The sequence below is a fragment of the Equus quagga genome, chromosome 13, assembly GCF_021613505.1.
Source record: "Equus quagga isolate Etosha38 chromosome 13, UCLA_HA_Equagga_1.0, whole genome shotgun sequence".
In the NCBI taxonomy this organism is placed as follows: Eukaryota; Metazoa; Chordata; class Mammalia; order Perissodactyla; family Equidae; genus Equus; species Equus quagga.
Window position 1 is genome coordinate 4,350,798 of NC_060279.1, and position 12,369 is coordinate 4,363,166.

At 44.7% G+C, this 12,369-nt stretch overlaps 1 protein-coding gene across 1 annotated transcript in view; it reads left to right on the forward strand.

Annotated features, from left to right (window-relative positions):
* Positions 1-12,369, forward strand: part of MPZL1 (myelin protein zero like 1) — a 56,409-nt gene that overhangs the window by 24,580 nt on the left and 19,460 nt on the right. The window contains exon 2 of the mRNA XM_046681678.1: positions 8,603-8,769. Coding sequence (XP_046537634.1) covers positions 8,603-8,769 — 167 coding nt within the window. The remainder of the gene's footprint in view (positions 1-8,602; positions 8,770-12,369) is intronic.

A 12,369-nucleotide genomic window follows, 5' to 3' on the forward strand; every position in this document is an offset into this window, starting at 1 on the left:
ATGAGCCACAGATTGTAATGCTGAACGATAAGCACTCAGTAAGTGGTGACTTTTCCATTGCCCACTTCCTTTTTACCAAGTTTTGGAGGCAGGGAATACCCCACTTGCCATCGACCGTAGGCCTGTCCTTTCCAATCTCTCATTCTGTTGTTGCTCTAATGTTTTCTATTGGCCTTTTCTGGTTTGCATTAAATTTTGGCTCAAGTATCTTCTGACATATCACAGACCTTCTGGTTAAGATTCCAGAGCTTGGGAAGATACATTTAAGGTACGGTGGTCTTTTGCTTGAATAGAAATTTTAATACGCCATTTCAGCACCCGGGAAGTACAGAATGTGTGAGAGCGTTGTTCTGCTATCTGTCAGATATGCACGCCCCAGAGCGTTCAACATGTCCTTTATGCTCAGCATTTTAGTCCACTCTAATCTCTCAAAAGTAAAAAGCTCTGACTTCTTACCAAAAGTTTCTTGTTTTTGTCTACTTGCTAAGAACTGGGAAATATTTGGACACTTGATGCAGATGATACAATTCAGGTTGACTGCAGCTGTGGCGTCTGTGTTGACTGAGCTGTTAACGGAAGCCCTGCCCTGCGTGAAGTCTGCCCTAGCACCCCGTGCAGCCCTGGGGCCAGGCACGGGGCCTCTGCCGCTGTGCTGGAGATGTTTGTTTGTCTCCACGGGACTGGCAGTCCATTAGGGGAGAGGCTGATCCCAGCATAGTCTGAGAGAATGAATGGTTGATTGAAAAAAGGAAAACAGTACAGGAAAGAAAGACGAACAGCACATACACAGAGGAGGGCAAAGAAGAAAGGCCAGGGCTTTAGGGAGTCAAGTGGTCAGCTCAGTGACTGGCCTGATTCAGGACCTTTGGAATAACTGTCATGTGAGAAACAGAAGGATCTTTGTTAGTGCAAAAAAAGGTTCAGGATAGAGATGTGGCCAGCTGGACATTGATCATGAGTGGAAGGAATTGACTCTGAGAGGAATTTGGTAATCCTGTGGGTTTTTTTTTATTGGGCATTTCAATAGATGAGTCTCCTTTGGGATTCTCTCATCTGAATAGGAGGGTGACTCCTGGTGGAAACCTGTCTGAGCCCCTCCAGGTTGGTGTCTCATTCTCACTTGGCCCTGCGTAGTCTCTGCAGACACTTTGTTTGGGCGTTATGCTGCAGCCGCTCATTGCGGAGCAAGTGTAATTTTTATGGCTGAGTTTATCTGAGTTTAGTTTGGTATGTTTTATTCTTCTCTCCTTTCATTCTATTCATTCATTCATTTTTTTCCAACTTTCAAACAAACGTTTGTTGAACCCATCAACAAAAGGCAAACGACGTGGATGTGGTCCCTGCCCTGTCTGTCATTCCCGTGGACAGAGAAGTGCCTGAATAGGGAAGGGCAGGATGTTCGGGGCACGGGCTGGGGAGTTTGGGGCAGAAGCTGGGAGGAAGTCACTTTTAGATGTAGGCCGGAAGCACAACTTCAGACAAAGAGTGTAGAGGAGTGTGTTCCTGACAAATGAAAAGCTTAATTTAGTGGTATTTAGGGCTCATTGAATAGAGTGTATTTTTGTAGCCCCTCCTTCCTTTGTGCCATCCAGCTGAGGGAGGTCCCAAATAGCCCTGATTCATGGGAGGGAGCAGCCCACTTCAGCTGCGAGTGGCCCTCTTCCGAGGAGGCACGCTGCCTCGACCAACCGGCAGGGCAGCCTCGACCGGCAGCGGCATGTGCGCCTGACGCGCTGCCTCGGGCTTTGCTTTTTCCAGCCTGATTGCAGGAGTCGCAGTGGACGCAGCAGTCGCAGTGGACGCTGACGGGTCGAGCTGCGTGCTTGCTCTGGAGCTTTCTGCAGTTGAAGTAAATCTCTTATCACCTTGCTGATGTCTTCGTTTCTCTCTTTGAAAGAACAGTTTTTATTATGAAAAAATAGATACAAAAGAGTGTGTTTGTGTGTGTACCATTTACAGACTAAACAGTAAGATGAGCTCCCCCCCCTCACTCCCCAGCCCAGGAAATGAAACTTTACCAACACTGTGTGCCTGTTTCCTCTTGCACCCTCACCCTCTTCCAGTCATGCCCACTAGTCTGAACTTTGTGTTCAGTATTCTCTTTCGTTCCTCTCTTTTAGTGTGTTTTAAAAGGTCATATTTCTGCTTGTATTAAGAGAGATGACAATATCAGACTTTCACTGTGTACCAAAGGCAAACAAGTGATAGGCTGGAAAGCTGTTTAAATAAATTGCTTGACTGTACTCTAGGAAGGAGAGTATACCAGTGACATCAAAGTGTTTCAAAAATTTTTGAAACAAAAGCCTTCTTCCAATTTTAAGGAAAATCTTAGCAGCCTTTGTTGAAAGGGTAGGTTGTTACAGACGATGGTACTGCACGTGGACCCAGCAGCAACATGGCAAGGGGTTGCTTTACCCACTGACAGTTTCAAGATCCGTTCTTAGGCCTTGAAGAGTGTTTATTCATTTGTAATAAAGCTACCCCAGTGTATTTCAAATGATTTTATGGTAGAAGAGTCTGAATTTACTCGGAATGAGATCATCTTGACATGCTAGTTGGGAAGCATTATTGACATTCTCCTGCGTCAGTAATTCAAAACATGGAGATGGATCATGGGGTGGGGGGGATCGCCTCTTGGGCAAACCATTCTTGGATTTGCTTTTTTCTTTGTAATTGTGATGGATGTTGTTTTGTATTCTCTATTTGCTTTGTTTCTTCCTAAACTGTTCTGGTTCTCCAGCCAAAATAAAAGAATATCAAGTTTTGGGTATCATATTTGACTACTATAGAAATGACCCCTGGTGAGTTGATTCCACAAATGTTTTGATTACTTGTCAAGTGATTTTTTCAGGCTTCTCTCACTTGAATTGGTCTCCTACAAGAAGAGTTGTTTTCATTTGTTTTCTTGCCCTTTGAACTCTAGTGTAATTTAGCAAGATTCCTTCCCCCGGGAGGAAAGTAAGCCCTGCTCCTGTTATCATTCTGAAATTTATATGTAAGTTAATATGTAACTCAGAAACCAAAGTTGGCAGGATATAAAAATGTTTGTATATCGCTTAATCTTTTTATTTCATTTCATTTCTGTGTTTTTATTCCTGAGGCAACTGGTTTTTCCAGGATTCAACAGGAGACTTTTTTCCCCTTCTAAGAGTTTTAATAGTTTTCACAGTGATGTTTGCTGCTGTGCTGTAATTGTGAATCTTAGGCCTAACAGAAACCTATTTAGTGTCCCTTTCAGACTGGGATTCCCGTCTGCAGTGACAGGGAAGGCTGGAGATTAGAACAATGGCTTCTCTACATGTCAGTGTTCTCTGCATTTGCATTTTTAGCCATTTTTAACTAGCGCCTAAAAACTCTCTACTATGACTCTGAAGATGAGCCATCTGAATTCCACAACAGTTTTACTATGTATTTCCATAATACTCCTAGTCACTTAAAAAAAAGGCTGGACAAAGCAAGCCATTCCCAATTGTTTAAGGAACAGTGAACTCATCCCTCGCTTGGGCTGCATGGAATGTGGTGTGAGAGGGAAACCTGTTTTAGTTTCTCTCTTTACCCACACAGGAGGAACTTTCTAACAAGATGCCACTCATTCATGCCTGTCTTGGCAGTCAGAAACTGCTGTCCTGTGCCTGGTACACGTCCTCTGGGGTTCTGTTATGGGCATGGGACCACGGGCAGCGTTAAGCCGGGGTATTCACGGAGACTTCTCCCAGAGCACCTGACCTTCAGCATCTCACACAGTTGATGGCTCTTCCCTTTGTCCTCATGGATTTCCTGGATTACCTCTAGTCTTTCTGTCCTTAGCATTCTCTATATTTGGGGCACTCATCACAGGCAGAGGGGCACAAGGAGACCGGGGTGGCTGCCGCAGCCTGTCTGAGGCGGGAGGAGTTGGAGACAAGGTCTGAGAGGGGGCCAGGAGTTGGCTCATGTCAGGCTTTCTAGGCCACTGTGAGGATTTTGACCTGATCCTGGCTGACGGGAGAACCGTTGGAGGGTTTGGAGCAGAGGAGTGATAAGATCTGATTTGCATTTTAACAAGATCTCTCAGGCCTCTCCGTGGATTGGCTGCAGTTAAGTGGGTGAGGGTGGAAGCAGAGGTACCAGCTGAGGAAGCCACTGGAGTGACCCAAGTGAAAGATGATAGGGGCTTGGGCCAAGATGGTAGCACTGAAAGAGGCAGGAGAGATCAATCTCAAGATACGTTTCTAAGTAGAGAAAAGGTGTTTCACAATGGAATGGAGGGAAGTTATGAGAAAGAGGGGTGTCCTGAGGGATTCTGGGGTTTTGGCCTCAGCCCCTGGAAGGCTAGAGTTGCCATTTACTGAATGAGAAGACCATAGAGATTTGGGCGTGGGAATTAGGAGTTCAATTTGGACACATTAACTTTGAGATGCCAGTTAAATCCAAGTGAAGTTGTCGAATAGACAGTGTGTGTGTGTATACAGGGGTCATTTACATTTAGGAGGTGTTTAAAGCCTTGAAACTAGATGAAGTCACCAAAAGAATAAGATAAGACATCAGAGGAATGATCTGGGACTTTACAACAGACAAGGTCAGAAGAACTGGAAAAGGAGCAGGCGATGAGATAAGAACTGAACCAAGAGGAAGGGATGTTTCAGAAGCTAAACTGGAAAAAAAAGAATTGTTTCAACAAAGGAGTGATCAACTGTGTCAAACGTTGTAGGTAAATCAATGAGATGAGACTTGAGAATTAATTGTTGGTTTGGCCACATGGAAGGCATTGGGTTCCTTAACAAGAACAATTTTAGTGGAGTACTGGAGATGAAAGCCTGAATTGGCTTTATTCAAGGTAAAATGGGAGGAGAGAAATTAGAGTATAGACAGTTCTTTTAAGATTTGTAAATTAGAGGAAAGCAAAGGGATCCTAGCTGTGGGGAGATGCAGGGTCAAGATTCTTTCCCCCTAAAGCTGGGACATGATGTAAATATGTATATTTATTGATGGCAATAACTCAGTAGAGAGTGAAAAATTCAGGAGAAAGTGGGAGAGTTGCTGGACGGTGTCCCTAGGGAGGCAGGAGAAGCTGAGATCAGTGCACGGTGGAGGAGTGGACCTTGGAGAGGGCAGCCGGCTCCTGCATCCTAGAGGAGGAAGGCAGGCTGCGGACACAGATGCAGGAGCGGGTAGGGTGTGGTGTGGGGCATAGGGAAGTTGCTTCTGTTTTCTCGGTGAAACAGGAAGCACAGTCATTAGCTGAGCGGGAGAAGCAGGAGGAGGTGGAGAGTTGAGGTGAGAGAGGAAGGTGCAGAATGGTCTTCTAGGAGAGTGAGAGTAGATGACGTAGGAACATGTGGGAGGAGTGCTGGGCAGCAGTGAGAGTCCCCCTTGAAGTTAGTGCCATGAGTTTAAGGTGAAACCGATCAGTGGGATTGTGCGCTTCCTCCGTCTGTGGTCAGCGCCGCGGTAGAGACGCAGAGTGGGGAGAGGACTGGATTTAGCCAGGCTCGACCTTTGGCCGGGTGAATGCACTGAAGGGAGCGAGGCAAGGGAGCTGATGGTGCGAGCCAGGGCATGAGTCTAATGACAGATGAAGACCTGTGGGGGATAAGACAGTGAAAAGACTGAGGATGGATGGATTTTAGGTTCTGACGTGGCTGAAGGATCTGTGAAGTCGGGGTATTAGAGGACATGCTCTGGAAAGACAGGGGTGGTCAGTCAGAGAATAGAGAAGCCTGAAGTTGAGATTGGGGGGAGGGTGCAGGTATTGATGGTAGAGTCTAGGGCAGTGGCTGTCAGTCAGGAGCACTTTGCCCCTGAGGGGACATTTGCAGTGTCTAGAGACATTTTTGGTTGTCAATACTGAAAGGGGAGAAGATGCTATTGACGTTGAGTAGGGGTCAGGGATGCTGCTAAACATCCTACAATGCATGGGAAAGTCCTCACGACAAAGAATAATCTGGCCCGATTGTCAGTAATGCCAGGTTTTAGAAGCTGTGGTCTAGGGTATGACCATGGGAAGGAGTGGCTGGGATTGACCTGAGGATAAGATTATGGGAGAAGAGAAGATAAACAGAGAGACCAGAGTTTCAGAAAGTTCATCTTATGACTAATGGAATCTCAAAAATTATGACAAGAGTAATGTTGGAGAGAAAGAGAGCCAGGGATAAGAAGAAATTAACTAGCTATGTATGGAGTCGTTTTATTTTTCTGGAACTAGCTGATTGGCTAGAGTTGAAATTCGTAATCCTGGCTCTGAAAGCTACAAGTTTAAATTAGCAAAAGGGTGACAGTATGTTTTTTTTTTTTAAGCCATTTTTATCATATTTATTTATAATAAGGCCAGTTTGTTAAGCAGCTTTGGCATAATTAAATTAAACTTATCTTAACTAGATTGTCTAAAAGCCATTTAGGGATTTGGGCAGTCTTTTTGGTTCAAATTCCATGACTGTAAACTTGGACACTTGGCCTAGTTCCATCTTTAAATAACATCTCAGGGTAACAGTTCTTGCAACCAGGCCTTGTGGCAGGGGTCTGGTTGGAGAAAATCCTTGAGAAACTTTACTTACTGACTTTAAAGACTATGGCTTTCCTTGCAATGCCTATCACTCTGCAGAAAACTAGTCAGAATCACACAGACTAAATAAGGGTTTCAGGCCAGCACTGCTTCCTGGAATAAGCTGGTCACATCATCCCGTCTTGTGCTCTGTCCTTCATTTTGAGCTCAAGGGCCCGGGGCTGCTTTTCTGCCTACCGGCAACAGCAAGGAACCTCTTTTGTTTGCTTCTTGTTTGAAAGAAGGGCTTATTTTGAGGTTTGGACCACAAATAAATAATCCATTGTTCCCTATAATAATAATCCACCCTCTTTAGCAGAAAAAATCTGCTTGATGCAGTGTGGCTATCAGTTTATTTAAAAGAATAGCCAAAAGTGCCCATTGTATCCTGAGAATAAACATTTGGAAGATGTTTGGGAGGAGTGGGGGGTGCTCTCATTCTCCTTGGCCTAGAGTCGTAGTTCAGACTTCAGGAAGAAAAAATTCTGAATGTAACCCTTGGTCCTGGGTGACAATACCCTTCCTTATTCTGCTCGTCTGTTACGTTGTGAGAATAATTGGAGCACTGCAGACCTGAATCTTCTCCAAACTGTTTCTTTAAAAAACACCTTATTTTGAAGATAGGTGTTTTAATTTTTTTCTATATTAACTCTAATTGTTTCTAATTTTAGTCCAAATAAGTTTCTTTCTAACTTTCATTTAGTCCATGAAAGTCTCTCTTTTTGAGTGAAGATTATTTTATTTTAGCAGCAACCCTTAATAATTCCTACAGTTGCCTCTGATTACAGATGTTGAAAAACAAGCTATTTTTATATTCCGAGTGATAGACAGTTTAACTACTATTTTCTGTGCTTAGGCTAACCGAAAAAACTCGATGGGTAAATGGAAACGTGACCAGTGGGTGTCAGCTGTTTCTTGAGTACACGTGTGTCTAGCACACTGAAATCTAATGGTAGATAAGATTTCACTAGTGAAAACAAGGTATGTTATGCTATTTTTTTTTTGGCCTTAAATTGATTATAGGGAAAAGGTCAGTTAAATATTAAACATGGCTTTAAAATGAGGTGATATCTTACCTAGAATAATTTTAATTGCTTTAAATATGAAAGCTGAGAAGAGTTCAGTATGCTATCAGTTGAAATGTGACCGGTGCATATGAGAACTATTTAAAGAAATAAAACTATGGCCTCCACATCATTAAAAACAGACCATCAGAGAAGCAACCAAGATGTCCTTCAGTAAGTGAATGGATAAGCTGTGGTACATCCGTACAACGGATGTTATTCAGCACTAAGAAGAAATGAGCCATCATGCCACGAAATGACGTGGAGGAACTTTAAATGAACATTGCTAAGTGAAAGACGCCAATCTGAAGAGACTACATTATAGTATGATTCCAACTATATAGTATTCTGGAAAAGGCAAAAATATAGAAGCGGTAAAAAGATCAGTGGCTCCCAGGGATTTAGGGGGAGGGAAGACAGGAGTGAGCGGGTGGTACCCTGGGTGTTCAGGCCATGGGACTACTCTGTTTTCCTGTGATGGTGGATACATGTCATCACGCATTTGTCCAGACCCGTACATGTACAACACAGAGTGAGCCCTAGTGTAAACTGTGGACTTCAGTTAACAACGATGGGACAGTATCGGCTCATCAATTGTAGTAAACGTACTGCACTCATGCAAGATGTTAATAGTAGGGGGAACGGGTGTGGGGGGGTGAGGAGCTATATGGGACTCTCTGCTTTCTGTTCAGTGTTTCCGTAAACCGAAAACTACTCTGAAAAATAAAATCTGTTAATTAAGAAGAAAACATAAATACTAGGTATAGATGAACTAGTAAAAGTATCTTCTCACTAAAAAGCAAAATGCACAAATCTGAGACCATCGTCAGTTTACCCTGTTTGTAGGAAGTACCTGGCTATAGAATGTTCTGCCGGCGATGTATAGTGCACAGTGGCAGTGGGTTACTGTATATGTCTAGTAACCTGTATTTTTCTTTGTCATCTTGTCTGATAAACATGCACCGTGGTGTTCCTGCTACATCCGCCCTGAAGCTCTCCTTTGTTCCTCTCTCTCCAGTGACTGCTGGCGCATCGGCCTTGGAGGTATATACCCCAAAAGAAATCTTCGTGGCAAATGGGACGCAAGGGAAGCTGCCCTGCAAGTTCAAGTCTACGAACATGACCGGCACGTTGACCTCCGTCTCCTGGAGCTTCCAGCCGGAGGGGACCGACACCTCTGTGTCGGTAGGGATGCTTGACTGCTCCCGGCTAGTCCTACCTCCCAGGGTCCTTTACTGCTGTGGTGTCATTAATGGTCTGGTCTTCTGATTTTCACTTCCAGAAGGACCGAGCTTGTTATCTGTTACAGACTTCAAGGCCCTTCTCTCGCTTCAGACTCTGCAGGAAAAACAGCTCAGCATCTCTTAAGTGCAGCTTATCTCCTTGGCTTTGCATGCCCATCTAATCTCGCATCCCCTAGCTCTGCTCACTGTCAGGCCCGTTTGAAATTTGTCTTTTCCACAGAGCAGCCCCTGACTGACCTTGCTGACTCAAATACAGTTTATCCTGCATCTCTTCAGCTTTCATTTGCCCCATTTTTGTTTGTATTTCTTTTAAGTATTCATATACATATGTGTGTACACACACTTCTTTCTGATTTAGTTAGAAGTTTCTTGATTTATCTCGCAGTCCCTCTGATGCAGCAGTATTCATTGGGAGCTTACTCTGCGGTGGGCGTGTAGGGTCTTCAAGAATGTGTAAAGCGCCATCTCTGCTCTCCCTCGGGGAGTCATTAGGAGTAAGAATGGCATGTCGATGACTTCGGAGTGTCATGAATGCAGAAGAGAAATACGGGGCCAGAGGGTTGAGAGGAAGGCAGGTTAGTAACTGGACAAGTGCTAGTTAGCAGTGGGTGCTTGTTAAACACACTCTCACTGTCCTGATTCTTGTCTGTGAAGTGGAGACAAGAGAACTTCCCACACAGGGGCGTTCTGAGGAGAAAGTGGGTTCATGCAAGTCCAGTGCTCGGGACAGCGCCTTCTCCTGAGGTGCTAATATCTGCGGCTCACTGTGCTTCTGTTCCGCCTGATGTTGACCGTCCTGGAACTTTAGCACAGACTTCAGCAGTGTCAAGCATTTCATGTTCACATTTGTTGACTGTCGCCTAGATGCTGAGTCTGTCCCATGCCTGTGTCATACAATCCCCACACCTTTCTGAGGAAGAGAGTCTCCCCACTTCCAGATGGGGGTGGGCGGGGCCTGACTCAGAGTTGCTCCTCCCCCAGGTCGTGTCACACAGGCCAGTTAGTTGTTCAAGCCCTGTTTTGTTGAACTCCGGTTACTGTATTATTTCCCCTATATGTTATTTTCTCTCGCAGATGGATAAGTCTATTAATAATATTTATTGTCTGTAGGCTTTAGGGATTATTTAAAGCAGTGTTTCTCAATCTTTTTTCTTATCATCACCTTCCCAAGAAGCCTTTTTTAGACTTTTTTCCTAATTACTTCCCCTTTCCATGAAATTTTAGTACTACACATATGCTGTGTATCTGTGCCTTATGTATAAAAAGAGGAAGATGTCTTTTCTCACCCTCCCCTGCCCCCAAAACCAGTGTTTGCCCCCTTGAAGGAGATGTCGCCCCTAGTAAGAATGTGTGGCGCAGGGTTTCTGTAAGAAGCCCTTTCTTACAGCAGCTGTAAGGAAATTACCTCATTGCTACTGTTCACCTGTGACAATTTTGAAGTGCCTTTTTTTCTTTTTTGCTCTGGGCCCTTGTGTTAAGAAATTACCCTCGATGCTCTTCCTGAAAGAGTAGAGGGACCACCTGTCCGTTGTCCATAGATTGTGAGTTCCTGAGGGTCTTCTTTGGGAAAACTTGGAGGATGTATAGAAATGACTGTGGCCCCTGGAATAAAACATCTTTCTGTTTGGCCTCAGTGGCTTCATTGTCATATGTGATACTACTGAAACTGTGTATTTACTGCTGAAGTAAGTCTCCAGGAGAAAAGCTCTGTTGCCCTGGGTTGGGATATATACCTGATTGCCAGATTCTTGAGTGAACATGTGCCCCCCAGGATTTATAAAAAGGGAGGCCCCCTGGGTGTCGTGCCTGAGAAGGAAGGAAGGGTGAGGTAGAGTCAGAGATTATGTACGAATTCAGGTAACTTGCTCACCGGGTCCAGGTGGGTGTGATTCTGTGTAAGACAAAGTGCAGGAGTGAGTGAGAGCCGGAATCACACAGATGGCGTGGGGAAGCAGAATCAGAGGCATTCTCCCGCTTTGCGTGAATGTGGCGTCAGTGTAGCATGGATCCCGTAGAAGCAGAGCTACCACACAAGTTACTCAGGAGTCCACAGAACTGTGTCAGCTTGTGAGTATTCCTGTCTCGAACCTTCAGAGGAGCAGGTGTGAGGGTGGTGTTTAGTCTACAGAAAATACAGTATCATCAGGAGACGCCCAGAAGTAATCACTTTCTTTTTAAAGATTTTGTTTTTCCTTTTTCTCCCCAAATCCCCCCGGTACATAGTTGTGTGTTTTTAGTTGTGGCATGTGGGACGCTGCCCCAGCGTGGCCCGATGAGCGGTGCCATGTTGGCGCCCAGGATCCGAACCAGCGAAACCCTGGGCCGCTGAAGCGGAGCGCACAAATTTAACCACTCGGCCATGGGGCCTGCCCCAGTAATTACTTTCTTTTAAAGAGTGGTTCCATTAGGTTCAACACATTGTTGTCATGCGGGTCGAGGCAGGTGTACATACCTCAAGACTCGATGTTAAGGACATGTTGTATTTCTAATTGATTTTTTTAGCTGATTGGTTTATACTTACACACCAACCTGATTACAGTTAATTCCAAAATGCTCAGTCATTGATATAGGATCTTTTAACTCCCAAATGTCGGCACACATTTAATAAGATGAGCAGGATGCTTTTGATTTTTGTAGATTTTCAGGAAAATTCAAGCCCAACATAGCATAGATGTCTTTCCTGGTCAGTGGAAGCAGGGTCCACATGTCCAAAATGGAGCTTGTCTGGTTGTCTGCTCTGCTGGTCCTTTTGGGGAGTTGTGTTCTTCTGGGGACCCAATTTTAAAACCTTGAGTTTTGTGGGGGTTTTTATGGTCCTTCCCTCCCCCATCTGCTGCTACTTCCCTTCCACCCGTCATATGCCCCCCTCCCCCCCAAGAAATAAGAGTGTTTGCTGGCTCTTTCTCCTTTGTTTCTAGCACCTAGCTGTTTGTCAGCCTTCCTGCTTCCCTGCTCTCCATTAAGTGATAAATACCGTGTGCCTGGACCAGTGCATAACCCCCTTGGTTTTTCCTCCACTTCTGTTCTTCCGTCTTTCACTCCAAACCTACATTCCTTCCGGTACCTAATCTTAGAATAGTTCTTTCACCTTGTCAGAAACTTCATAGCTTCCCATTGCTAACAATGCTTGTCTAGAATGCAAAACCCATTAAAAAAACTCAGTTCCAGCCTAGCACTTCAGCCCCGCGTCTATTCATTTGCGTGATCCCCATCAGTCTAGTAAAAAGTGTTTTAGGCTTTGTTTTCCTACTTCTGGACTCTTGCCACTTAAGTTGTACTGGCCTCTTTTGAGCTTTATTTATTTATTTATTTATTTATTTTGAGGAAGATTGGCCCTGAGCTAACATCTGCCACCAATCCTCCTCTTTTTGCTGAGGAAGAGTGGCCCTGAGCTAACATCTATGCCCATCTTCCTCTCTTTTGTATTTGGGATGCTGCCACAGCATGGCTTGATGAGCGGTATGTAGGTCCATCCCCAGGATCCAGGCTGGTGAACCCCAGGCCACTGAAGCAGACTGCACGAACCTAACCACTACCCCAC